General features: G+C 37.4%; 1 protein-coding gene across 5 annotated transcripts in view; it reads left to right on the forward strand.

Moving 5' to 3' along the window:
* The window catches only part of vaspb (vasodilator stimulated phosphoprotein b), a 59,881-nt gene that overhangs the window by 18,195 nt on the left and 14,252 nt on the right, over positions 1-27,434 (forward strand). For 2 of the 5 annotated variants that reach the window (XM_048167795.1, XM_048167799.1), the window contains exons 1-4: positions 18,230-18,409; positions 22,065-22,245; positions 22,345-22,405; positions 27,086-27,210. In XM_048167795.1, coding sequence (XP_048023752.1) covers positions 18,230-18,409; positions 22,065-22,245; positions 22,345-22,405; positions 27,086-27,210 — 547 coding nt within the window. Of the gene's footprint in view, positions 1-6,028; positions 6,127-18,229; positions 18,410-22,064; positions 22,246-22,344; positions 22,406-27,085; positions 27,211-27,434 lie in introns of those variants that run through there. The other 3 variants (XM_048167798.1, XM_048167797.1, XM_048167796.1) reach the window with 3 other exon arrangements.

Here is a 27,434-nt window from a genome sequence, read left to right on the forward strand (position 1 = left end):
TGCCTGTTTCAACTCAGAGGTGAAAATGACCAGGCTAAAACAGGGGGTTTCATGACACTTTAAAGGGATAGTCCACCCAAAAAATAAAATTCTTTCATCGTTTTTCTCACCCTCATGTCGTTTCTTTCTTCTGTAGAACATGCAGATATTTTCATGAACAGTGTGTATAAGCAACAATTGACCCCACTGTTTCATTATATAGATATACAAAAAACAAAAACAAAAAAAAAAAAACGGAGATTTTCTTTTTTAAATATAGATTTTTTGGGGTGTGTTCCATAGAAGAAAGCAAGTCATACAGATTTGGAATGAGTAAATGAAGACAGAAGTTTCATTTCCGCTTTTGATTTTTTTTTTTTCTCGCCATAAATTTGACAGTACATTGAGATCTTCATCCAAATCTTCATCATGGAGATCCAAATTACATTGTAATTTTAAAGTTTATTGTACATTTTAATTTTCACTTAATCAAAATTAACCAAATGAATTTCTGAAAAAAAATATATAAACCAACCAGATGCTTCTGGCGTCTGTAGAAAACTGGCTTTTTTGGATGATCTGCTTTCTTCAGGCCCTTCCACAAAATTTCTATTGGGTTCAGATCAGGAATTTGACTAGGCTTTTCCAAAACATGACATTCTTCTGCTTTAACCACCTACAAAACCCACTTTTCCATTACTTCCTACTGAATGCAGTGTTTGCACTCGATAAGTTCAGAATACTCAATTTTTGTAGATTACCTCAAACAATTTAAAGATTGAAAAATTCAAAGTAAAGCAACTCAAATCTTTTAAGTAAAGAATAATTATTAATAAGTAAGTCAAACAGAATTTTTTAAAATTTTATTTAATGTTTAAGTCCACTGTACTTAAAACTATTTACCATATGTAATGTTTCTCTTTTTTCAATTATTTTGATGCAGTGGTTGTAAAACCCAATAAGTTCAGAATACTCAAAACATTTATATAAACAACTCAAAGATTATTTTAGTAGAACCTAAAAAATATGATTTTATACTAAACAAATTCAGTAATTACAATTTATTTGAAATATTGAATAAACTAACACCTAATCTTTATGGTTAAAGGGATAATTCACTCAAAAATGAAAATTTGATGTTTATCTGCTTACCCCCAGGGCATCCAAGATGTAGGTGACTTTGTTTCTTCAGTAGAACACAAATGATGATTTTTAACTCCAACCGTTGCAGTCTGTCAGTCGTATAATGCATGTCAGTGGGAACTTTGTCTATAAGAGTAAAGAAAACATGCACAGACAAATCCAAATTAAACCCTGCGGCTCGTGACGAAACATTGATGTCCTAAGACACGAAACGATGTTTGTGCGAGAAACCGAACAGTATTTATATAATTTTTTACCTCTAAAACACCACTATGTCCAACTGCCCTCCACATCCAGTTAGTGAGGTCTGAACGTGCTCTGACAATCAAAGTGATGTCTCGCACTCATTGAAGCAAAGTGCAAGAGATCACTTCTGTCATTGGGACGTGTTTTCTGACCTCGCCAACCGGATGTGGAGGGCAGTTGGACATATACCCCCTTTCACCAGCACGAACCGGGTGCTAGTTCAGAGCTAGTGCTAGTGCCAGTTCGGAGTTAATTCAACTGACAAGCCTTCCAAGAACCGGTTTGCCTTTCCACGGGCTAGAGAGCAGCACAGAGCCAGGTCTTACGTCACTGTACATGTCTCATATTTCACAGCAAAGCTAGTGCGGCAGCGCCAAACACAAACACACCAAGCTTGTTCGAGAAGCATCGGTTTCCCGCAGAGCGATCGGTGCATGACATCAAAGCACCGCGAGAACGATCCAAAAGTACAAGGAGTCGTATGCTCTACAAACGCTCCCGTGGACCCGCGGCACTCCGATGTCACCCGCCGAATCAGTCCGTGCTGCTCCGGTGCATCTCGAACAAGCCTTCCATCAACAATCGCGAATGTTTCACTACTGTTGATGCTCATGGCTTTGCGAACCTACATCGGCATCCAAACACGGCTCGCTGTAATTTGTATATAGACGGATATTACAGTCGAGCTGCTATTAGCTCAATTAGCTGCTACTTCAAAAATGGTGGTCACAGGTGTCTTGTTGGTCACGGTAACCCCGCCCCCAGCCCCTTGACGCAAGCAGTTCTTACTTCTAGCCCAGCAATGTTTTGGTGCTACTTACAAACCACTTTTCCTGGTTCGGAGCTGGTGCTTTGTGTGTCGAAACACAAAGAACTGATTTGAAACTAGGCTCTGGCTCCGCACTCAAACTGCCTTGGTGGAAAAGGGGTAATAGTGGTGTTTTAGAGGTAAAAATGATATAAATACTGTTCGGTTTCTCGCACCGATCGTTTTGTGTCTTAGGACATCAGTGTGTTGTCACGAGCCGCAGGGTTTCATTTGGATTTGAGATTATCACTATTTATTTGCATGAACTGTTAATCAACATTTAGTATATAAGTCTTGAAGTTTCACAGCCCTTGACCTAACCACAGGCACTTCTCATCACCACGATGGTAACCCCACAAAACCTCAACATCACAGAAACTCATTTAAATGCGAAAATAACAGACCATTAAACAATAACACATCTTCCTCTGTATTAATCTTGTGCAAAATAACACTCAATCTCAACATTTATCCTCCCTTACAGAGTGTGATGCAAAGCATGCTGGGAACTTGAAATCTGCTCAGTTTAATATTGAATGGATTCTTCTGATAATGTTGGTTACGTCGGTAATGTCGGCAACGATGTGACATGGATGACGTCACTTTATATCGCTCAGTAAACTTAAAAATAATAATTTAAGTATAAGGGTTTACTCAAAAATGATGAGCTACACAAAAATAAAACTAAACTCATTTAGAAAATGTAATTGTTTTAAGTTGCATCAATGAGCGTACTCAATCTTTATAAGTTAGTAGTACTCTTCGGGTTTACAGCGTGGGGGTTGGAATCTTTAGGCATCTCACGATCTGATTCCGGGAGTCACAATCAGATTCCAAATCGATTCTTGATCTACTTTTTTTTCTTATTAATGAATATATATATATATATTCAAAAAATAAAAGCAAGTAGCCTTATAAATAATAAAGAGAAACAACAAAACATTACAAGCAATAAACAAAGAGTGCTTTCAGTATTTAAGAGTGTTTTCCATTCAAGAGCTGAGGGATTTTTCTCTTTCTCAGCGTTACTGTTGTTTAATTAATACTGATGACATCATAGACAGAGCAAGATCTAATACTCGTTTTTTTTAATACTGCAGCTACCTATATGCGCAAGAGGCGACTGTGTGCATGGACAATGTGTAGTCTACACTGAGATCGTTTCTGAAACGCTGTGGAAACGCCAGTGTAGAAGAGGATCATTTTCATTTTAAAACGCCGAAATGCAAGTGGGGCCTAAGCTGCATTCACACTAATGCACAGATCTCTTTTGAAATCTAAGATGTTTTTATCCTGTTTTTATCATGTCCACAGACATAACTGACTGTGTTTACAATAATTTTGCGTCACAAAAGCATTTTGAGATTCAAGCCGCATGCGTGAGCGCTCTTCACAAAGTGTGCATGAGTATTTGAAATTTTGTTAGTGAGTTTCATATTTTTAATATTTAAGCCCACAGCATTCCAAACACGAATGATGCCTTCGTAGCGCATTTCTAAGTAAAATATGTGTCTTTCCACACTTTATGAAAGATTGTTTTTTGGAAGGTTTGAGTGGTATGGAGTGTTTGGAGTGTTTATGTTGGACGACCACTCCTAAATGGAGCACCAATAGTGTTGAATGTTTTGCATTTGTACAATATGGACCTCAAACTCTTTAGAAAGTGTTTGTAACCTGGTAGAGCATCATCACAACTTTTTTTGACTAAGACATGGCAACTCTGGTCCTGTTTATGCTTGGTATTAAGATGCAATTTTGTCGATCTGATCACAAGTGAACAACACTAAATACAGGTGTCTAAAAACAGCGTCTTAAATTTTGAGCTTGTCTACTTTTGACCGTGGAAAACACATTCAGCTGGATTGCTTTCATAGTGTAGATGCTCATGTGGTCAAATGTGTTTAAACAGCTACAAAAGACTGCCTACTCTCCGCCTACTGACCTAATGCGTAATCTTTGTGGGACAAGAAACAAGCGTTTCAAACTTTGCTGTTGTACCAAATATACAGATTATGGTTGAAATCGCAGCTGCTTTATTTATCCTTTTCATTTGCTTCCTTTCCCGATCGCTCGTGGTCCAGTTAACATGGGTTCATTCAGTCAATAGTATTTGTTTGCTGTACTCACGCTTCTGAACAGTAGACTTATTTAAAACTCATTAATAGCAGATGGAAACAGGGCCTGTGTGTGGTGAGAACCAGACTTTGATAATAAAGACCAAGGATGATTCTTTCAGTAGAACAGGGCTACTAAACTCCAATTAATTGAAACCCAACCACACCATCTTTTCTTACATTAAACAACAATAAATGAGTGATTTATACAATGGCATTTTTATTTAAGGAATGGAAAAGCTACTTGGGGTTGTTTTGCTTTGAATTTTTTTTTTTTTTTTTTTTTTTTTTTTTTTTAAGTAGTGGGAAAGGAAAAATGAACAGTATAGGTAACTTTCTTGCCTGATCAAATACTTCTTACAGAGGAAAAACTTTAAAAGCTGTAGCCCAGAGCATTTCAACCAACAAGCTGAGACTTGTGAGAGACTGAGAGGACAGATTTTTGTTTAGCAAGCTCCAGACTTGAGATGTTTTCAATGCAACTTAAGTTTAGTCATATTCTGACATCAAAAAGTTCCATGTTACCACCTTTTTTTTTTAACATTAATGTTTCTTTGGATGTTTACCATATGATTGTCATATAATATTTCTTGGAAGTACCTTGTAAATGCTATGGTTGTCATGTAATAAACATTCTATGCCATGGCATCTCTTTAATATGGTGGTGTTAGTTGTCTTGCTCAACATAGTTCTTCCAATATTGTGCTTGGACCCAAGGAAGTATCCAAAAATTTGAGTACTTGGAAAGGACAGCAGTTATCGATCATGAAAACATTTTTTCTTTGGACTTCAAAATATTTCACACCAATTGATTTTCAATTTTGAAATCCATTTTTAATGTAAATGGTTCATCCTCCTCACCTTTGAGTATTTGGTATGGAATCTATTTATTTATGGCACATTTTGTTTTTTCTAATAAAATTAAGCAGTATTGTTAAAATTGAATGATTTTAAACTTTAGTTGTCCGTTAATTTCCATGAAGACTTTGCCAGTAGGTCATTTTCCCCAGGTGAAAAATAAGTACACTTCTATAAAATACTTAAAATGCTCTATTTTCACGCACTAATTTTGTACTTAATATACTAAAAAGTCTTCTTTAGTACTTCTTAAGTACATCTAAGTGTACTTAACTGTGCTATTTTGAGAAATATGAACTAAAATGTGCTTTTAATATACTGTACTATCTCTGTATTTAAAAAAAAATATATTTAGTTACCACTTGTAGCACCCTATGGGTTCAAATGTTTAGAATGTTTTTAAATAAAGAGATAGTATATTAAAAGCACATTTTAGTTCATATTTCATGGTGTCTCAAAATAGCACAGTTGAGTACACTTAGATGCTCTTAAGATTATCTTAAGAAGTACTAAAGAAGAATTTTTAGTATATTAAGTACAAAATTAGTGCGGGAAAATGGAGCACTTTAAGTACATTATAGAAATGTACGTTTTTTTTCCACCTGGGTCACGCCACTTCTTATATATGAAATATCGGCAAAAACTATAAATTCTATTTATACCATTCCATAATTGTTTGACCAGAGGATCTGTTGAGTGTGAGCATTTATTGAAATTTACTTAAAACCCATAGAGAGTTAAAACAGTGTAAGCAAGTCTTGACAGCTGATTTAAACAGTTATAAAGCATGACACATTCTGCTGAGGGAAAGACCCTTCAAGTCCCACGAGTCCCTTGAGTTCACATTCTTTTCTTCTTTTGTCCAAACACTCATCTGCCAGTCTGTGTGTTTTATCCTCAGTGAGTCACTTGTAATTACACTGAGACTATTGAGCCCTTAACTTCTGCCTTTGTGTCACTGGTGAGCTGGAGAACCAGGTGAGTGGAGGGGAACGGAACATATTTGAGGTGTTAAAGGAGAGATGAGGGAGGGAGAGAGTTTGAGACAGATTAGTGGGCTTGACTCTACTTGTTAGTGTTCAAGGGCAGCTGTCTGCATAGCCTTATACAGACATTTCTTCAGCCGTGCACTGCAGTTTCCTGTTAACTCCTTCATTACTAAGAAACTGTGGCAATTTTTGGTGCTGTGGTGGAGTAGTGTATTTTTAAAGTTGTGACTGACCAGTATGGTGTTTTAACTGCAGATACCAATATCTAGAGAGTAACAGACTCAAACTTTCCCCAAAGGAGATTGCTGAAAATATAAATGGCCAGTTAATCTTTCTGGATGATTCAGGTCTGATATTGATTTGTCTCTATGTTTGCCTTGGGACTTGCTTAGCTTCGTCTTGTTTCTGAAACAAAGTTCATCTTGTCTTGAAGTTATTTACCCAATAAAACTTGGGATGAACAAATATATTGCCACCCTAAACCAGCACCCATGGTTATCAGCCAAAACTGCCAATTAAAATAGGCAGAAACAATTAAACATCCAATTTTGGCTGATACTGATCAATTAAACAATGTTACAATACATTACATTATATTACATATATACATTCTCAATATATTACATCTGTTCTGTGCTTTGATGCATTTAGTCACTGTCATGAACGCTTGATGAGCAGTTTGCTTTTGAGTGTCATCTGTTTATGAAGGCAATTGTTTACGTACAGCATGTGTGTGTGTCTTTCTCTTCATTAATAATTCACAGTACACACAGTTTCACCCCCAGTTCTAGCTCGGCCTTCCCATATTAAAAATGTATGTATTTCCCATAACAGTATGGCTGTCTATAGAGTCTAAGCCAAGTTCATCCTGATCTCCCTCCTCCTTCACTCATCCTCTGCTCTTTATCTCTTTCTGTGATTTCTTTTATCCTGTCTTTCCCTCCATCTGGTTAACCTAAGCTCCCTCCTCCAATAGCAATCAACATCTGGGCTTGAAGTGTGTGTGTGTGTGTGTGTGTGTATGTGAGTGTTTCTGCAAACATGCACTAGGCAGGCTATATAGTCAGTCCTTATTCGGCATTTCTTGGAGCAGGAAGTAGGCTGTGGTCTTAGTGTGATGTCACAGGAAGAGGAGATTATATCACAGTTAGGAGGAAATGAGGAGAGAGAATGTTGGAGTCTTGGAGAGATGTTTTTTTTTTTTTTATTTACTTATTTTATACAATGGCTTTGTTTACCCCCCTACTTTTAAATGCCTTTTATGAATAGATTCTATTATTTTACCCTTGTCCTATATATATATATATATATATATATATATATATATATATATATATATAAATTAAATTGTGTGAAAATAATTTATATGATTTTTCTTTTCACAAATTACTACTACTACTAACTATTATTATTAATATAATTAATTATTATTTTTTTATTTTTAAATCAATAATTATATCAATAATTTTCACTCAGTTTTGCCAATAATATCATAATATCATAATTTAGAAGTAATAGGCTATTTCTATCCTGTTTTGTACCCTCTCTTTGAAACACTTTGTTTTGATAGGTGTGCCGCATTCAAGAAGTAATTTGGAAGTAAACGCCCACTGCTATGATTGGGCAGTTTTGTATGTTAAAATAAATTTCAACATCCCTGACATTATATGTGGAAGTGTTTTGAAAAATTCCAATGCTGAAAAATGGCAACTGGTTAAATTCAGTCTGATCCCGAATCGGAATACAACGAACCTATAGTCTTGGTGCAGGCAAAAGGTCTGGACTCCATAGCTGCTTTCATTGGCTATGGACCGCTTAGAGTCCGTCTGACTAACATGTAAAGCAACCACTCAGAGTTTGTTTTGTTCTGCGTCATGTTTAGGGGCGTGAAAATGTAAAAGTTGAAGTTCCTACAATAACAGACTGGTGTGTAAAATTCTTGGACATATTTTAAAGAGTCTGTGCCATAAACTTACATACTTCACATACTTTTGAAAATCCAGCATTTGGTTGATCCTGATAAGCGCTCATTGTCACAATTGTAAACGCAATGGTTTGCTGCTTCCATAAGGGGGTTTAGCAACACGGCATCTTTGTTTCCAGGCAGACCATTAAAGAACGCGACACGTCTCCCGGAAATCCTGTAGAATTCTTCCAATCAGATAACGACTTTGAAACTCCTGAAGTGTTAACAATTTTGTGTGCCATATGCATCAGACATTCAACCAACGGTCCATAGGCGTGACGTCTGAGACAAACAAACCTACACCTCAAATATTAAAGGGGACATATCATGAAAATCTGACTTTTTCCATGTTTAAGTGCTATAATCAGGTTCCTGGTGCATCTACCAACCCACAAAATGTGAAAAAGGACAATCCAGTAACTTTGTTTTGGCAAGCCTTTCTTTGCAAGTGTGTGAAAAAAACGAGCTGCTCAGTGTACCAGTTCTAAGGCCATGGCAAAAGTTTGAGCAAAGCATGCTAACTAGGGGTGTGACGAGACAGGTATCTTACAAGATGAGACGAGACTCGAGATTGAGTTCACCAGACGAGAGAAGATTTTTACACACTATTTTTAAGAAATCCTCAATGGTGAAATACATGACTAGAAAAATATTCTGCAGGTGTATTTGAAATGTTTTAACTAGTCATCTTGTGATGAATGTCATTTCAGTTCTACTTTCTGAGTGTGAATTATCATATGCAGTAAAAGACAACAATACTCAAGTACTGTAAAAGGTTTTGCCACAAACTCAACTGACTGGCTTCTCTTCTGTATGATTTCAGTCTCTTCAGACCTTGCTGTACATGATTTATGAGCTTCTACAACTTTTTACCTCCTAACTGAACTCCTTTCCACAAACTGATCATAGAAATAAAAACAGTATAAATAAAATGGTAACACTTTACAATAAGGTCTCATTTATTAACATTAATTAACCAACATCAACTATAACAATGAGCAATATATGTGCTACAGTATTTATTAATCTTTGTTTATGTTAATAAAAATAGTCATTCATTGTTAGTTCATGATAGTTCACAGTGCATTAACTAATGTTAACAAATGAAACCTTACTGTTTGTGCTTAATAAGATTAAGAGAAAACTGTTATTCATTTTTATGGTAACACTTTACAATAAGTGCATAATCGCACTCTCTCAATATTGTAAGTGCAAATAAGACCAAATTTTTCTTTGATACAGAGCTAAGAGATGGTTACAACTACACTGCCCAGCCTAAGATAGCTTTCATACTGAGAGGTATTTGTATTCATCAGGGAGCCGCTTTCAAAATGCGGGGTATTGAAATCGCGTTTGAATGCATGCTCGCGTTTACTTTCACTTTCAGCGATCGCGCGTAACTCTGTAAATATGGAGTGGCAGCGACCGTTATCCAACTGAATTAAATGTTTTTTATTTAAATACAAAGCAAAACAACAGTGGATGCATAATGTAAATGTAGCGGTGGCATATTCTTTCCTAATCATCCTAACACTCTGTCATGGCAATATCACAAGACTACTTTTCGCCTCGACGAGAAATCTTGTCACATTTTAGTCACACCCCTAATGCTAACTGTTCTGTCGTTGGCTGCACAGATGAACACAGAACACTATTTAGAGTCTCATTAGCTTGGAAAGCCTGCAAGTTGACCCTGGCAAGCTTGATTGCTAAAGGAGCGTTTCTGTCCGAGCGATATTTTAGAAAAAAATATAAGACCATTCACAGCATTTGATAGCAATCATAAACGTACGCTATGTTTAGTGGCCGTCCATATGGGTTTTGCACAAAAGATTAACCTGTCGGCACATGTTAATCAATGAGTTGAATCAACTCCACAGCAACTACATAAATGTATTCTTTCATCCGCAAATGGCTCGGCCTACCACGGTGCTTTTCAGCTGCTGGTCTGTATGGATGGAATGCACTCCAGCTACCCCTAAAATCCATTACATTGGGCTATAGGCAGGAGAAGGCAAGGCTGGTGATGGAATTAAGGAACTCCTCCGACAGGGCAGTGGCTGATGCAAATGCCAGAGTTGAGACTGGAAGGAAATGGAGGGCTAAGGAGGAAGTGCAGAAGGTGATGGGAAGATTGCAACATCAACAAATTGTGGGCATGGACCAGGCAGGGTGGACAGGCCTTGGATGGTCCGAGCCACCCATTCTATGGTCTAAGGCAGTGGTTCCCAAACCTGTCCTGGAGGACCCCCAGCCCTGCACATTTTGTATGTCTCCCTCATCTATCACACCTGATTCAACTCATGAGCTCATTAGTAGAAACTGCAAGACCTGAAATGGGTATGTCAGAAATAGGGAGACATACAAAATGTGCAGGGCTGGGGGTCCTCCAGGACAGGTTTGGGAACCACTGGTCTAAGGCAAGTAGGAAGGAAAGGAAGGATCTAGTTGTGGCAGAGGTCACCAGGATTGAGCAGGAGGAGCTCAGAGTAAGGTCCGTGGCACAGGGGCAGCAGGGGCGATGGACATCTTGGGAGGGTATCGCGAGCCGAGCAATCAGCTGGGCAGAGTTCTGGAAACTGCCTCAGGCTCGGCTCAGTTTTCTCATTAGGGCAACATACGACACCCTCCTGAGCCCAAAATACCTCCACCAATGGCTTGGAACAGAGCAATCCTGTGACACCTGCGGGACTATCAATGCCTCACTCCAGCATGTTCTGTCGGGCTGTAAAGCAGCACTGACGCAGGGTTGGTTCAGATGGCGGCATGACCAAGTGCTCAGGAAGCTGGCAGAGGTGCTGGAGAAAAGTCGGCAGGAGGCAAACAATCAGAGTCCACTAGAGAGACGATTCAGGATCCACTTCCTTAAGCAGGGGGAACCCGCGATGCATACCAGCAAGAGACCACCCGCCAAGTTATTAACATCAGGGGCGGGGTGGAAGATGGAAGTAGATCTGGGAAGGCAGCTCCAGTTCCCACAGGAGATATGCAGCACCACATTAAGACCAGATGTGGTGCTGTGGTCTGTAGTTGCGAAGTCAGTGATACTGATCGAGCTTACAGTGCCATGGGAGGAGGGACTGGAAGCTGCATATAAGAGAAAGAAAGCAAAGTACGCAGATTTGGTCGCGGAGTGCAGAGAAAGTGGATGGAGTGTGAGGCTGTACCCGGTGGAGGTGGGAGCCAGAGGCTTTGTGGGCAGATCAACTTCATGCCTCCTCAAGGACCTGGGACTACGGTGAGCCATACTGAGCAGATCCACCAAAGAGCTTTCTGAGGAAGCGGAGAAAGCAAGTCACTGGCTCTGGCTGAAACGATGAGACAAGGCTTGGGGAGTAACATCTAAGTAGGGTTTGCTGCAGGGGGTGTCAGGGAGATGTCCCTGTGCACTGCCCCACCACCAGGAGACGTTCTGGGTTTAGGGGCGAAACGTTAATGAGCGGTGGTCCCCAGCTGAAGACCCTGCAAATCCATGTGGTATGTGATCAGGTTTAGGCTAGGGAAGAGGACGCCCCTGCCATGCATAGTCCAGCACAGGCACCGTAGGAGGTGCGACAGGCCTAAGGCCCAGCAGAAAGACCATCTCGCTGTAATAAATAATATCCACTAACCATTCAGGAATGTCCAGTTGCATTCTAAAAGTTGTAACTTCTTCCTTTAGTCTCTCCATCAGTGTCCGACTCCGGTTTGAACAATGTAAGGCTGAACACCATTACTGGCAATCGTCATATTGGCTGCGTGAGATTCTATGTTGTTTTTGAGCAACCGAAGCGTGAGCTGTTAAAGCTCTGTTCTCTTTGGCAAGCGGGCAGGAGCAGCAGCTCATTTACATTTAAAGGAACACACAAAAACTGCATGTTTTTTCTTACACCCAAATAGGGGCAAATTTGACAAGCTATAATAAATGATCTGTGGGGGTTTTTTTAGCTGAAACTGCACAGACACATTCTTGGGACACCAGAGACTTTTATTACATCTTGTGAAAAGGGTCATAATAGGTCCCTTTTAAGGATACTCCAGTCTGCACCAGTGTGGTAATGAGTCATCTTTATTTATATTTGAAGAGTTTGGTTCCAAAACGCTATAAATCCATTTTGATGAATTTGAGTAAAAATGTGTTTTCTTTACCAAGAAATCGGCAAGATGAAAACCACTATTTTCTGTTTCAAACTTTCACATAGCATCTTTTGGTTATAAATCATTAAAAATTAAAATCTGGATTTTGATTTTCAAAGGTTTATTATGAAAACTGATTATTTTTTTCCCCAAAATGCAATAAATCCATGACACAATTCTTTTTTTTTTTTTTTCAAAATGCAATTAAACCATCAATATAAAAGTTATTTTTCATATTGCAATACACAACAAAGTAAGTTGATTCACATATATGACAGCCTCTGAACTTTGTCAATACTAATCTTAAATACAGGTATTTGACTAAAAATACATTGAGCCGTCGCTCCCAAAATGAATTCAATGAGTCATCTTGTTAATGTTATAAATTAATTATGTTTCTGTTTGTCATGACCAATTAAAGAGTATCGGGCACCACTGCACAGGTCAAATAAACACATTTGCAGAGTACATTGGTATTAAAAACGGCTTTTAAAAACTGTTCATGATTCAGTTTTGGGGACCGTGGCAGAAGTTTGATGCTGTCGTGGAACAAGCCTCCCTCCCGACTCGAGTACCTCATCTTCTTAATCTCCTCACGTAAATGATTACATTTCCATGACTTGCGTTTCTTCCCCACCGCAGAAACCACCACAGGTTCATCAATGCGTCAAAATTATTCATTTTTCTGTTTTTGTTGATCACAAAGTACAAAGCAGGTAAGGAAAACTAGGATGCCGGGTGTATTCAGAGCGCCGCCATTACTGTTTACAGTGCGTGAAATGGTGCGTTGTGATTGGCTGAGCGGATATATCGCATTCTGCAGAGAAGGGAGACTGGGGTTTGTGAGATGGTCCTCACTGCAGAACACAAGATCCAGGGGGTGGGTTTGGATCTAGATTCAACTCCTCCCACTTTACATATCCCTAAACCTACCCGTCTTCGCCCCCTGGATCTTAACCTACCCATCTCCACCCCCTGGATCTGGATCCAACTCCTTCCACTTTACATATCCCTTAACCTACCCGACTCTGGCCCCTGGATCTTGAGTGTTCTGCAGTGAGAGGCTACTGGCGTTTGTCGCATTTTGGAAAGAAAGGGAGAAAATATGACAGAATAACATGATGGACATCGCATTTTGCGAAAATGAATAAATTACTTTTTAATACCGACCAGATACAATATTTTGATATTGTACAATATATTGATTTTGTTGGAAACAAAAAAAAAAAAAGAAAAAAAAAGGCGTTTATCGCATTTTGGAACCAAGCTCTTCATTTAATACTTTTGTATTTGTGAGGTAATTATTACATTATATTAGTGTTTAAACAAAGGCGGTAGGCAACAGAAAGGTGTTTGTCTCATTACATATTTGAAACATTTCCCAACTGTGAAACATTTATACCTATTACACATGCTTTATAAGTCTTGGTTGTGGCAAATAGAGTCCTCGGGCATCTCTATCATTTTGTTTCTCAAGTAATCCTGTTTGCCTTTCTTTTTTTCATCTCTAATCATGTGTTTTAGTCTCTCATATATACTAACCTCCTACTACATGTGCAAATTGGTGGGTGGGGCTAAAGTGTCAATGGTGTAGAAGTAGGCATTGATCTTCTTCTACAGAGATGGTCTTTCATCGCAATATGACGCCATACTGAGACAAAATCTGAGTCTTTCTGGGGACTTGGTTTCAGTAAAAGCTATTATTGCACTAATGAGGAAGTTTTGAGTTCTGCAACTTACAGGATACTTTATAGTACAATGATCTCTTATATGTCAAAAGGTCAAGGAAAATTTGATTTCTCAATTCATGACCCCTTCCACCACATAATGCTATTAAACTTGACAGATAATTTTGAGATGTGATGAAAATGACATCATAGTAGAATAAAATGACAAAAACAACAGATTTCTGTTGATGCAGGCATGTCCACTGTTGTTGGGAGACAAATAAGCTAATGAGAGCATGAAAAATGTTTTATAAAAGTTTATTTTCTGTTCACAGGGCCAAAAGTGTCTGTAGTTTTAAGAAACCACTATAAACGTCTATTCATTATTTTCTTCCTCTGTACAGAAAACTCCAGAAGTCTGCTGTTAGTTGAGTAATTGTGCATGTAGGTGAAAAGATTTAATTTAATAAGCATGGAGGAATGTGAACATGGAGCCAGTGCAGCGGCAGCATTTTAGTTTGAAGATGAACTGCCTGTTTGTGTCCAATTCATTTCTCTAGAGACACTATAAACAGGCCAGGAACAAATGCACTGCCATATGCGCACACCATGAGTATGATGTCAGTATGACATCACAACCCTTCCCTGATGATGTCCTTGTCCTTGTTTGTATATATTTGTGACAGACAAATCCAGCTGTGTTTTTCCATCCACTGTCAGCGGAATTCCGAAAGGATTCATTGAGCCAAAAATGAAAACTGTCATTTTTGTACTGACCCTCATGATATTCCAAATTTAAAAGTACACACAAATATAAATCAAAATTTTTTTTTTTTTTTTATAATATATATATATATAATAAGAATAATAAGAATTTACGGCTGTCCCTATAGCCTGGCCACTCACTTCTTTTTTGTTTTTATCCCATGTAACCTGTTTTTATTTATAATAAATAAGGTTATGACACTAAAATTTAAGATACCAGTGAAATTTCACAATTCTCAATTCCATTTTTTATACAACAAAAACTACTAACCAGTGAACAAATTACAAGCATTGGCACAAATAAATACAATATAGAACAAACATACAAATTAAATAGTGCTTTACGTTTTGCTTTATGTATTTTGCAAAATAACACTGCATAGTCTTCACTTTATAAACTAAATATTGATTAATTCTTATTAAAGCTACAGAAGCTATTCAGTCGAGAGTGCACAGAAAACCGTCTATCAGACAGCACATGAGATCCAAATTGAGTTTTCTTTTGCATATTTTTGAGCTTGAATTGTTTTAAAGTGCCCCTATTATGTTTTTTTTTTTTTTTTTTTTTTTTTTTTTTTTTTGGAACATTACCTTTCATGCAGTGTGTAATATAGCTGTTTGTGAATGTAAAATGTCTGTACATTTTTAAAGATCAAAGTGCATGACAAATAAAGTTATTGTCTCCTAAAAAGAATAACCAATTCTAAACTGCCAAAACAAGTCGTCGGCAATTCCAGTCTCACTTCCTGTTACATACCTGTGTAACAATAGGGGCTTTCACACCAGGTAGTTATAGGAACTCAGTTAACTAGCCACCAAGGAATTAAATGTACCCCTAATACCTGTCACATGTCTGATCTGTGTTTTCCTCCTGCTTTGTGTTTTTGGTTCAGTCCTGTGACCTAGTTTTCCTAGTGTGTCTAATTAATAATTATGTTCACCTGTGTCTTGTTCATTATATTATTAGTTCTCTTTGTTTGCCATGTGTATATATACCATGTGTTCTCCCTCAGTCTCTGTTGGTTCTTGTTCGTTTGATTGTAATGTGGATTTCTCATGTGTTTCTCCTGGTTCCCGAGTATTTTGTTATTAACCCTTAAATGCATACCTCGGGTCTTTAGTGACCCGGGACGTCATTCACTACCCTCCTCCTCATTCATTTTTTTAGAATGAAGTTAGACTTCAACCTTCTTGGTATTCCTCAATCAATTCATTATAAAGAATATAACAAGAAAAAAATAAATAAAATTATAAAAGAATGCCTATTTTTGAATTACTTTTTTGTAAAAAAATTGTATAGGGTCGCTAACGACCCGAGTTGTGTATCAGTGTGCGTATATTTTTTCTGCACAACAATAAGTGATTCTTAGATGACGGAATAAGTGCAATTCACCTTTATTCCACAAAGTGGCAATGTCTGATACACAATGCTGAAGTGATGACAGAAAACGAAATAATAAGAAAAACATGAAATGGCTCAGCGATTTACTGCAGAGCAAGTACTAAACGCAATCAAATATGACTGTCACTGTCACTGGATGGATCTGGTGAAGCTGTTAGCAATCAAAATATTGATTCTGAAGATGTTGAAAATTATATAGTTCTGACAATACGTTTGAGATCGCGAATGGGCTCATATTTGCTACCTCAAACATAAAACTAGCCTATTATTTGCTAAATTTACTGGGAAATGAGCTCTGACGAGGACAGTGGTGATGGCATAAAACATCTGCTCAAACTGAGCCCTTTCAAGCTCCAAAAGGTAACAAAATATGATTTATTTTATTCTTCTGTAATTGCTACTCTAATATCAGAGGAGTTTTATATTATTGCTACAGGTAGAGATCCATCCGTGTTAGATATAGATCCGGGTCGATAAAGACCCGAATATGTAAGAATGATTGGCGAAACAGTCATGCATTTAAGGGTTAACGTCTGCCTTCTAGTATTATTCCTCGTCGTGAGAGTTTCTACACACCACGTTACGTAACAGTATTATTTTCCTGGTTGCATTTGCGCTGCCAGTAAGATCTCAGAAGTGACGTAAGCCAGCCGACATCAACGTCATTTTAGCGCAGCATTCAACAATGTCAACAACTCCATAGCGTAAAGGTTGAGAAGTGCCTGGACTTTGCTGTCAGTCCATCTATCGCTGTTTTCCATGTTCATGGAATTAGTTCATTTTTATAAATGGTGGGTGCCAGTGTTTCATATGGCATGTGTTCAGCCAATCAACGTACACTTTCATCACTGGTAGTTCCTATTGTGCTGGGTTAGACCCTACTTTAAAGTAGGAGCTAATTTAGTCCCCTTAAAAGGCTTTCCTGTAACCATAATCATTCCCAGTTCCTGCAGTGTGCCAAAAAGCAGGTATTTCCGCCAATAGTTATAGGAACTATGAAAATGTTCCTCCGATGTGAAAGTCCCCAATGTAACAAATTTGCATAATGGTCTCCATTGGCTGCCTGTGAAGAATATTTTGACCCACCCTCAAACACTGTACTTGTAGCTGAGGCCTGGAAGAGTTTGGTTCATGTTGACAACATGTTGAGAAGATGCTGTTTTCAGCGCTGCTAATCCACCTTGCGTGCAAATCCAAAGGATATTCAAGCAGTTGCTCTGGAATTGATACGGTAAATCCGACGCCATCGTTACTGTTCATATCACTGTGTATCAAGTGCTGAGGAAGCCTCTGGAGCTGAAATTCAGATATGGTAATGGGCATATAGTTTCTGACAAACGCTGTAAATTTTAGACCAGTCACAAATAGACTGGGCTGTCTGACCAATCAGAGCAGAGTAGGCTCTTGGGAAGGAAGGGTTTAGAGAGACTGAATCTTCTTTTTTACAGTCTATGCTTCTAACGAGCCGTTTCAGACTCTTTGAGAAATGTGTTGATGTGCAATGTATGTTATGAAAAAATTAAAGTATTTTTTTGACCTTGGATGCATGTAAACTTATTGTAGCTGACTTCCAAAATAAAATTAGGAACCTTTAAAATAGTATAATAGGGCCACTTTAAAATCGTTTGAATGCTTAAACTGTAAAACTTAAAAATGTGCAAATGATAACTTTTGGGACAAAACACAGTACTGGCCCGGTTTGGACAGTGACAAGTCCGTCAACTGTCCCAAGCATCTTTTACAGTGGCTCCAGGCCATCAGGCATTCCTTATTGTCGAGCCCTGGAATTTCCATTTGAATTGTTCCTTCAAGAACAGTCTCTGTTTATGCATGTATGTCATGTATGGAAATGTGATACTCGGTCAGTTTGAAGTTTCTAGAACCTGCTTTCTCTCCTGAGCAGCGGAATGTTGAGCACTTCCTTTCTTTGTCTGCCCCCATTGTTGGTACTTGCTGGGCTTGTTTCGATCAGACAGACTTCTCCTCCTACCTCACACATTTCTAACCACACTTGTGTCTTTGTTCATTATGCCTCGGTCTCTCTTCCCCCTCTGTTTGTCATCCTTTTCTCCATCTCCTGTTTTCTGTTTCACTTTCTCGCAGTTTTGAAAAGCAGTTTTATTGATATGAAAGGGTGAATGGTTTTTAATGTCATCTCTCTCTTTCTTTCTTTCATATGCACAGTGAGTCAAGTATCTGTCAGGCACGGGCCACTGTGATGATCTACGATGATGCCAATAAGAAGTGGGTCCCGGCAGGCACGGGCCCCCAGGCTTTCAGTAGGGTCCAAATCTACCACAACCCAAGCAATAACGCCTTCAGAGTGGTGGGACGCAAGATGCAGACCGACCAGCAGGTAAACAAACTACAGTCAGACAGATTTAGGTTGTGGCTGCAAACAAACAAACCATTTTTCATTTAAGGTAATACTGCAGGGAGTTGACGCATTCAGGGTAGCTGGAAATAAAATCATCCCGAAACTTGGCCTCGAGCGCACACTTTAAAATAGTTTGCAAGAACTGATTTCAAGAATTTTTCTTTCACAGTTAAAGACCAGCAGCACGTACTCCAGTCTAATACTGTGTTGTTAAAGGAATAGTTCACCCAAAAATGATTAATTTTCTGACCCTCATGTTGTTCCTGACCCATTTTTTTCTTTCCAGAAGACAAAAAGAGAAATTTACCATGAGGTCTATTCTGTGTGTATACTGGGATGTTGAGCATCAAAGATGAGCAAAAAAAAGAAGAATATAAAAATACAACAAAGGTGCAACATTTAGCTGGTTTAAAGTATCACATTATTCTTTTTTTGAATATTACCTGTCATGTAGTGTGTAATATAGCTATTTGTGAATGTAAAAGGTCTGCAAAGTTTTAAAGATCAAAGTGCACAATAAATAAAGTTATTGTCTCCTAAAAGAGAGAATCGGTTCTGAACTGTCGAAACGAGTTGTCAGCAATTCCAGATTAATTTCCTGTTACATACCTACATAACAATGTAGCAGATTTGCATAATGCCGGCTGATGGTCTTCATTGGCTGCCTGTAAACAACATCTATTTCCTTGTTGTTGGTTTGTGTTGTCGACATATCGAGAAGATGCTGTTTTCTCCTCTGCAAAGGCAAATCCATTTTGCATGCACTTCAAAAGTATGACGACTTTATTTGGTAAAACCGGCGCCATTCGTATCGCATAACCTGAGTTCAACATGTTTCTGGGTCAACATTTTTGTTGATCCTGGAACAACATTCAAATCAACCAATCAGATTTGAGGGACAAGTTTACAGATTATGGCAAGTTTAGGCTTAAAATCATGAATTGGTGCTTCTACATCAGTGTTAATCATCTATCATTTCCCTCTGATTTTTGGGATAACTTAAGGGTAGGGTTAGGTTTAGGGGTAGGAATAGGGTTAAGACTAAATTTTCAAACTAGAATGTTGTTCCAGGATCAACAAAATATGTTGACCCAGGAACGCATCTAACTCAGCAATATCAGGACGTGCGTTCGTATCAAGTATGTGTTTAGTGCTGAGGAAGAGCTGAAATTCAGATATGGTAATGGATATTTCATTTCCGACACGCACTGTATGTGGTAGACCAATCACAACGGAATGGCCGTCTGACCAAGCAGAGTAGACCAATTATAACAACCAATCAGAGCAGAGTAGGCTCTCGGAAAGGAGGGGTTTAGAGGGACTAAATCTTTGAACAAACTGTTTTCAGACTCTTTGAGAAATAAAGTGATGTGTCATGTATTTTATGAGAAAATTAAAGTGTTTTTTGACCTTTGATGCATGTAAACCTGTTGTAGGAGACCTCCAAAACAAAATTAGGAACCTTTAAAATATTGATTGATTGATTGATTGATTGATGCTTTATTTGTCATTTCTATATGTTGCATAGATATAATATAGTAAATATAGTAAAAATATCATAATAGGGGCACTTTAATTCCACCAGAAGTGCTAATTACAACTCACTGTTTTCTTTAATGTTTACTTTCCTGTTTTTCTTTACGTTCTATCCAAGTTACTGTGCAGAAAAAAGTGGGGAAAAAAGTAATAACAGATTTTTAGTAATAAAAAAAGTATTGATATATACTGTTCAAAAGCATTTTCTTTTTTGAAAGAAAATAATACTGTTAGTGTAAAAAAAAAACACTTCTAATAAATAATACTTTTGAAAATTCAGCTTTGCCATCACATGAACATAATACATTTTAAATAATTAAAAAAAAAATTTTTTGCATCGTTATATTTCAGAAAATTACCGTTTTTACTGTATTTTTCATCAAATAAATTCAGCTTTAGCAAGCATTTACCTTGTAATGTTTTTATAATGTTGTCATATAATTTTTAGTGAATACTTAAAACATTTGTTTTTTGACTTCAGAAGAATTAGAATATAATGCACAAATAATATGGACTTTTTTGTCATTATTGAAGCTCAACATCCTCAGCATCTTTCCACTTTCATCAAATAGAAAAAGAGCAGCCTGGACATTCTAATAAACGTCTGTCACCTAATGACCAAAATTGAGTTTTTGGGTGAAATATTCCTCTAACTGACAGAATGGAAATAATCCATCACCTGTATCCCTCTATCTTGAGGTCTCTCTTCCCCTCCCAGCACTGTCGCCCTCTATATGCACAGACACGAATGCTCCCCAGAGATGACTACTAAAGTAGATGTTGTTTCCTGTAAGATAGCCAAACCATTTCCTGTGCCAGTTAGGCCCTCCTCCCCCATTCCCATGACTCTACTTTCCACACTCCATCTGCCTGATTCCACAAACTCATTTCTCTTTCTCTGAATGACTCAGTGACTTTTGTCTCTTTTTGTCACTGTTTCTCAGTAGTGTCTGCTTTTCTATTGGTTTATATGTATTTTGATGACAGTGCTTCTGTGTGGCTGGCATGTTGAGCTTTTTTGGACATTTTTTTCTTTTCTTCTCTCTCTTCCCTTTCTCTCCACCACTCTGCTTTGTGGAATTCATGATTGTAATACAAACAGAGAAACGAGGTGTCAGCACATTCACTGAAGGCGAACACACACAGACACAGACACACACACATACACACTTATATGTTGGGTTTCCATGTTTTATGGGGACTTTCAATAGAAGTAATGATTTTTGTACTGTACAAATTGTATATCCAATCTCCTAAGTCTAAACCTTAACACAACCCTCACAGAAAACTTTCTGCATTTTTACATTTTCAAAAAAAACAAAAAAAAAAACATAATTTAGTATGATTTATAAGCTGTTTTCTTCATGGGGACCAAAAGTGTCCCCACAAGGTCAAATATTTCTGGTATTCCTATTCTTGTGGCGACATTTGGTCCCCATAACATAAGGAATCCCTGAACCACACACACACTCACACACTCATGTGCTCTGCAGCGGTAGAGCCCCCTCCTGGACAGTCTGGTAAACAGGCATATATTCTTACTGGAATATACAAATAAGTTTACAAATCTATCACTTTGGAGTTGAAGTACTTTGTGTGCACACATGAGCAAATCTTTTGGTGCATTTAAATATATGTTAATATAAATCTTCTTTAAAAGCATGTGCCAAGTTCTTGGACATGTAATCTTTGTATTCATGCTGTATTCATTCTAGGACACATTAAAGAAATGTTTAAAAAATCACAGTATTTGCTGAGATAAAAGCATCCAAATGTAGATTTATGACAAATAATGACAAATTATTTATGTTATATTATTATTTTTTATGTGTGTGTGTATATATATATATATATATATATATATTATTTTACAGATTGATAGCTCTCGGGATGGTTACATTCCCTTGCTAACTAAAAAAAAGGACCCCACAAAAGATTTAAAAAAAAAATAGTCTATGAATTGCATTTAAACAATTAATAAATAAATGAAAATTAAAGTGAAACTTCTTGAATAAACTATAGCAAAAAAGAGAAACTGTTTATATTGTATGTATGTATGCTTCATTTACATTTAGACATTTGTGTTTTTTCTGTACAGGTTGTGATAAACTGTCCAATTGTAAAGGGATTAAAATATAATCAGGCCACGCCAAACTTTCACCAGTGGCGGGACGCTCGGCAGGTGTGGGGACTGAATTTCGGCAGCAAGGAAGATGCAGCGCTGTTCGCCAATGGCATGATGCATGCGCTTGAAATCCTCAACTCCATCCCTGATGGAGGTAACGTATACTCTCATTACAGCCCATATTGACAGAGCGGATCTGTTAATCTATAATGAATAAAATCAATGGAACCTTTGATAACTGCATTGTCATTAGGTTACTCCACACGACCAGTGTCCAATGGACCATCCCCAGAAGAGCTGGAACAACAGAGAAGGTACAAACTTATTTGTTGTTGTGTGCCTAACAAGGAATTCGAAAGGTTTTATTTTACTAGTAATTTTATTTTTGTTCACTGTTTGCTTGGTCAGTCTTTGACCTCATTTACAGACACACACACATACACACTGAAGGGATTTACTGGTATTAACGAGTATTTAGCTTTCCATGAGCCCCTGAAGTGATGGGGCAAAACTCTGGGTCAGGCCTTCTGACACTTAAATCCTCTTTTTACTCTCCTTTCTCCTTGCAGGACTACAGGGTAAAAAATGAAACATTTATATTATTATTATTGAATATTTGGCATTTTGGCAGATTTTATTGGTAATAAAGAAGATGAGGAGGAGAAGAGAATAGAGAAGAACTGACCTCCCAACTTATTCTGGTTTCTCCCAAGGTTTTTTTTCTCCATTTCTGTCACCGATGGAGTTTGGGTTTCTTTGCCAATGTCGCCTTTTGGCTTGCTTAGTTGGGGACACTTAATATTCAGCAATATTATTTACTGAATGCACTGATACTATTGGATCAGAACTGAACTGAGCTGGATGATGACATCACTGTTTTCTCCTGCTTTAAAGCAGCTTTATAGCTGAACTGATCTCATTCCATAATTGATGAACTTTACAGTTATTGAACACAACTGAATCAACACGTAACTTATTTCAATTAATTTCAAGTATTGATTTCAAGTAATGACTGTTTACTATTGTCTTTTTAAGCTGCTTAACAGCAGAATTGAATTCTGTTTGCATCTTTGAATCATTATTTTTGTTTACCACTGTAAACCTGTTTTGAAAAAAATCTGTGTTTAAATTTACTGTTGTTCTGTGAATTGCTGCTGGCAAAATCCAGGCAATTCAATAGAAATCCATGCGAATGAGAATTTTGCGTGAGGGCAAAAGATTTCCCCATGCAGATTTTGCAAATGGGGTCAAGTTGGTCATGCAAATTTGCTGTGTTGACCAACAGAAACCTGCTTGGTTTGAAAGTGACTTCTGTGTGCTAGAGCACTACACTATTGATAATAGACAATGGATGCAAAATTTTATAGACAATTAACTACAAGTGCTGCACCACTACTGGCAAGAAATTAAAATTATTAATACAATTTCAGTCTGCTGAATATGAATGCATTTAAAGCACAATAAGTTAGATTTAAAATATCCAAAAACCACTAGAACAGTGTTATATATTTTGTTGACTTGTGTACTTGCATTATCCCTAATGTTTCCAAGAATGTTTAAATCCAGAGAAATAAGCAATTTTAGCCAGGACTCATAGACAATGACATCATACCCATGTTACCCTCGATTTCCGATTTTATTTGGTAGAAACAATGGAAACACCAAAGACGCTTTAATATATTATGTGTTTTATTATCAAACAGGTGAGCAACTGTTTGGATAGCTTCATCAACAGAAAACTAATCATTGTTATTTAGCTCAACACAATAAGTCTTATTGTTTAAATCTCGTTTTCTTGATTTATCGAGAGTACCATGTTTTACCATGCCTAATATCGACCTAGCTTACTGCAGTGTGCAACAAGTGTCTCATAATAGCCGCCGAGCGAATGTGCAGAGTAGCATTATAATAACTTTCAACATACAAATGATAACTAATATGATAAAACAGAGCTGCTTTACCCCGCGCATGACCGGAAGAAGCGGAATCACTTGTCTGCGGCATAATAAAAGCTCCACTGCTCTTGAGCCGTGTTGTGTGTCGTGCTTGTTTCTCATTAACAATCACTTCAGCTCCCTCGTTCCGCTCTAACGGCTTTCAGCCACACCCTGCTTCATACTACAGTAATGTTAATAAATCTTTAATACATTAGCTCATTCATGAATAAGATTTCTGCTCGAGTCTCATCGGATTCTTTTCCACCAGCTGTAGACGTTAAAGGTCCCGTTCTTCGTGATCCCATGTTTCAAACTTTAGTTAGTGTGTAATGTTGTTGTTAGAGTATAAATAAAATCTGTAAAATTTTAAAGCTCAAAGTTCAATGCCAAGCGAGATATTTTATTTAACAGAAGTCGCCTACATCGAACGGCCAGTTTGGACTACATCCCTCTACTTCCTTCTTTAATGACGTCACTAAAACAGTTTTTTGACTAACCTCCGCCCACAGGAATACACAAGAGTTGCGTTTGTAGAGTGTGTTTGTCGCCATGTCGTCGAAACGCTGTTATTTTCATCCCGCAGTCCAATCACTGGGGGACTCTGATTCCGGCTCAAATTGATAGGGTAAAATTAAAGACATGTTTACAATAACACTGAGCGCGTGCATCTCCACGTTATGGTAAGAGGCGTGACTTTTCCGGACACGGTGCGCTCAGAGCTGTCGAATCACAACACAGGAACCGCTGGCACAATCAGAACTCGTTACGTATTTCTGAAGGAGGGACTTCATAGAACAAGGAAGTCATCAGCCCGTTTTTATGACAGTGGAAACAGCGGTATACAGATAAGTAAATTATGTGAAAAATACTGTGTTTTTTTACACGCGAAACATGAACACATGTTATATTGCACACTATAAACACAATCAAAGCTTCAAAAAACCACGAAAAACGGGACCTTTAAGACAATACCTCCCATGATTTCACGAAATCAAGGCATCATCAAGCTGCGCCTTTGTTTTGAATAAGCGACCTCTAGCTGCAAAAAAATTGCATAATGTGCCTTTAATTACATTTTTTTTAATAGAAAAAATGTGGCATACAGCAGCATTGAACAATGTGTTAATTTTGCCAGTAAAAAAAGTCATAAATTGGACATGTAACAAATATTTGTGGCAGTCCACAGTGACATCACCCTATTTATAGGTGAACTGTACAGTGTATGTTGTTTTAAAGCTATTTTATAGTGGTGGTAATAGTTTTTAAATGGACTAGAACATTCAAGAGACAATGTCCCTGGCAGCAGCGGAAAGCTGAATTTTCCAAATTTCTGGAATGAGACTGTAATTCCAGAACATGCTGCACTCATCTCTCTCTCTCTTTCTTTGTCTGTCTGTTGTTATGGTTACCTTGATAAAGACTTTACATGAAGCCTGTTGACTCATGTCTTGACTTGACTGAAATGTTTTGAATGGCTCTCAGAGAGGCTTGACTTAACACGAAACTTGACATTGCAGTCTTGTAAGTGCCACAAAGAGTATGTACATTGTTTATGTGTGTATGTTTGGATGCATTTTGCATGTTTAAAATGGTGTTTTATGTATACTGGCTCATTTAAGAGGTCTCAGAAAGATTCAAAATATGTAAACCCACCAAATAATTGCTCACCGACTCACCCCAGTGACTTCAGTCAAGAGCTTGTCCTGTTTGTGAATTCACTAAATGCAGGTTATGGGTTATTAAAGGGTTAGTTCACCCAAAAATGAAATTTCTGTCATTAATTACTCTCCCTCTAAAAACATATTTAAATCAGTTAATGTGAGTTCAGTAGTTCTACCTTAATATTATAAAGCGACGAGAATACTTTTTGTGCGCCAAAAAAAACTAAATAACGACTTTTCAACAATACAGTGATGGGCGATTTCAGAACACTGCTTCGGAGCTTTATGAATCGAATCAGTGATTCGGATCTCCTAAACTGCTGAAATCACGTGACTTTGGTGCTCCGAACCGTTGATTCGATTCGTAAAGCTCCGAAGTGCTTTACTCATGCTCATGTTTTGAAATCGGCCATCACGAGATATTGTAGAAAAGTCGTTATTTAGTTTTTTTTGGCGTACAAAAAGTATTCTCGTTGCTTTATAATATTAGGTAGAACCACCGAACTCACATGAACTGTTTGAAATATCTTTTTAGTACCTTTATGGATCTTGAGATTTACAATGGCATTAGGCCTCATCGGATTTAATCAAAAATATCTGTGTTCCGAAGATGAATGAAGGTCTTATGGGTGTAAAACAATATGAGGGTGAGTAATTAATGACATTATTTTCATTTTTGGGTGAACTAACCCTTTAATGTACATGTTTAGTTTTTTTTTCCTTTTTTTTTAAATGGTACATTTAAATCAAAATGTCATAACTGGATCTTCCAGTGAAAAATGACAGAATTCTCTCAGGAGACGTTTTTAGGATTTCGCCAATCATTAAGTCCACTTAAACCGGCCCTGCAAGCTCTTGTTCATCTGCCTCCGCTTTTCAGTGTGATCAATAACCGATGCATAGAACCAAGTCCTGGCCCTATATTTTTTCTTTTTCGATAATCCGTTACACTTAGATGTACGTAATATAGACGATTTATCACTATTTCCATATCAATGCGACTTTCATTTGGAATCAAAAGGCATTTTGCCAATTTTTGTACATTCTACTGAATATGGGATATGAATACCTAAACAGCACCAAAGTTATTATTTTTTTTCAGCTTAACCCCAAATATTTACTTGAAGTACCACCTGAAATTTTAAGTTCATGTTTCAATAATGTAACAACACGCAATCTGCATGTTTACGGTTCTATGTCAGTTAATGTTCACATGACATGCAGGTGAACTAAATATTTAATATTTTGTAATGTTTTATTTATTTTCTTCTGAATTTATTTTAATTTTACATTTTTTTTTTATTTAATTATTCACTTTTTAACTCATAGATATAATTTAAAGTTGCAGTATTTGTCAAAATAATTGCAGAGCCTTCTTCATGTTTTCCCCCTGCAGATTGGAACAGCAGAGGTTGGACCAGGAAAGAGAACGACTTGAAAGAGAACGACTTGAAAGAGAACGACTTGAAAGAGAAAGACTAGAGAGAGAAAGACAAGAAAGAGAACGGCAAGCAGCACCAGGTCAGTGGAAAGTGTTTCACCTCAACGGATGAGACTCTGTATTTGCTAGATCACTGCTGTCTTCTCTAGTTAAACTGTATCATTTATGACTGAATAAAAAATGTTTAATCATCTGATAAACAATACACAGAACAGGTTTTTAATTATTATTAATATAATTAACAATTATTATTTATCTGTGAGAATACTGTTGTATCCTGTTGAATGCACAGTGGTGTCATTGT

This window comes from Megalobrama amblycephala, linkage group LG19 (genome assembly GCF_018812025.1).
Source record: "Megalobrama amblycephala isolate DHTTF-2021 linkage group LG19, ASM1881202v1, whole genome shotgun sequence".
In the NCBI taxonomy this organism is placed as follows: Eukaryota; Metazoa; Chordata; class Actinopteri; order Cypriniformes; family Xenocyprididae; genus Megalobrama; species Megalobrama amblycephala.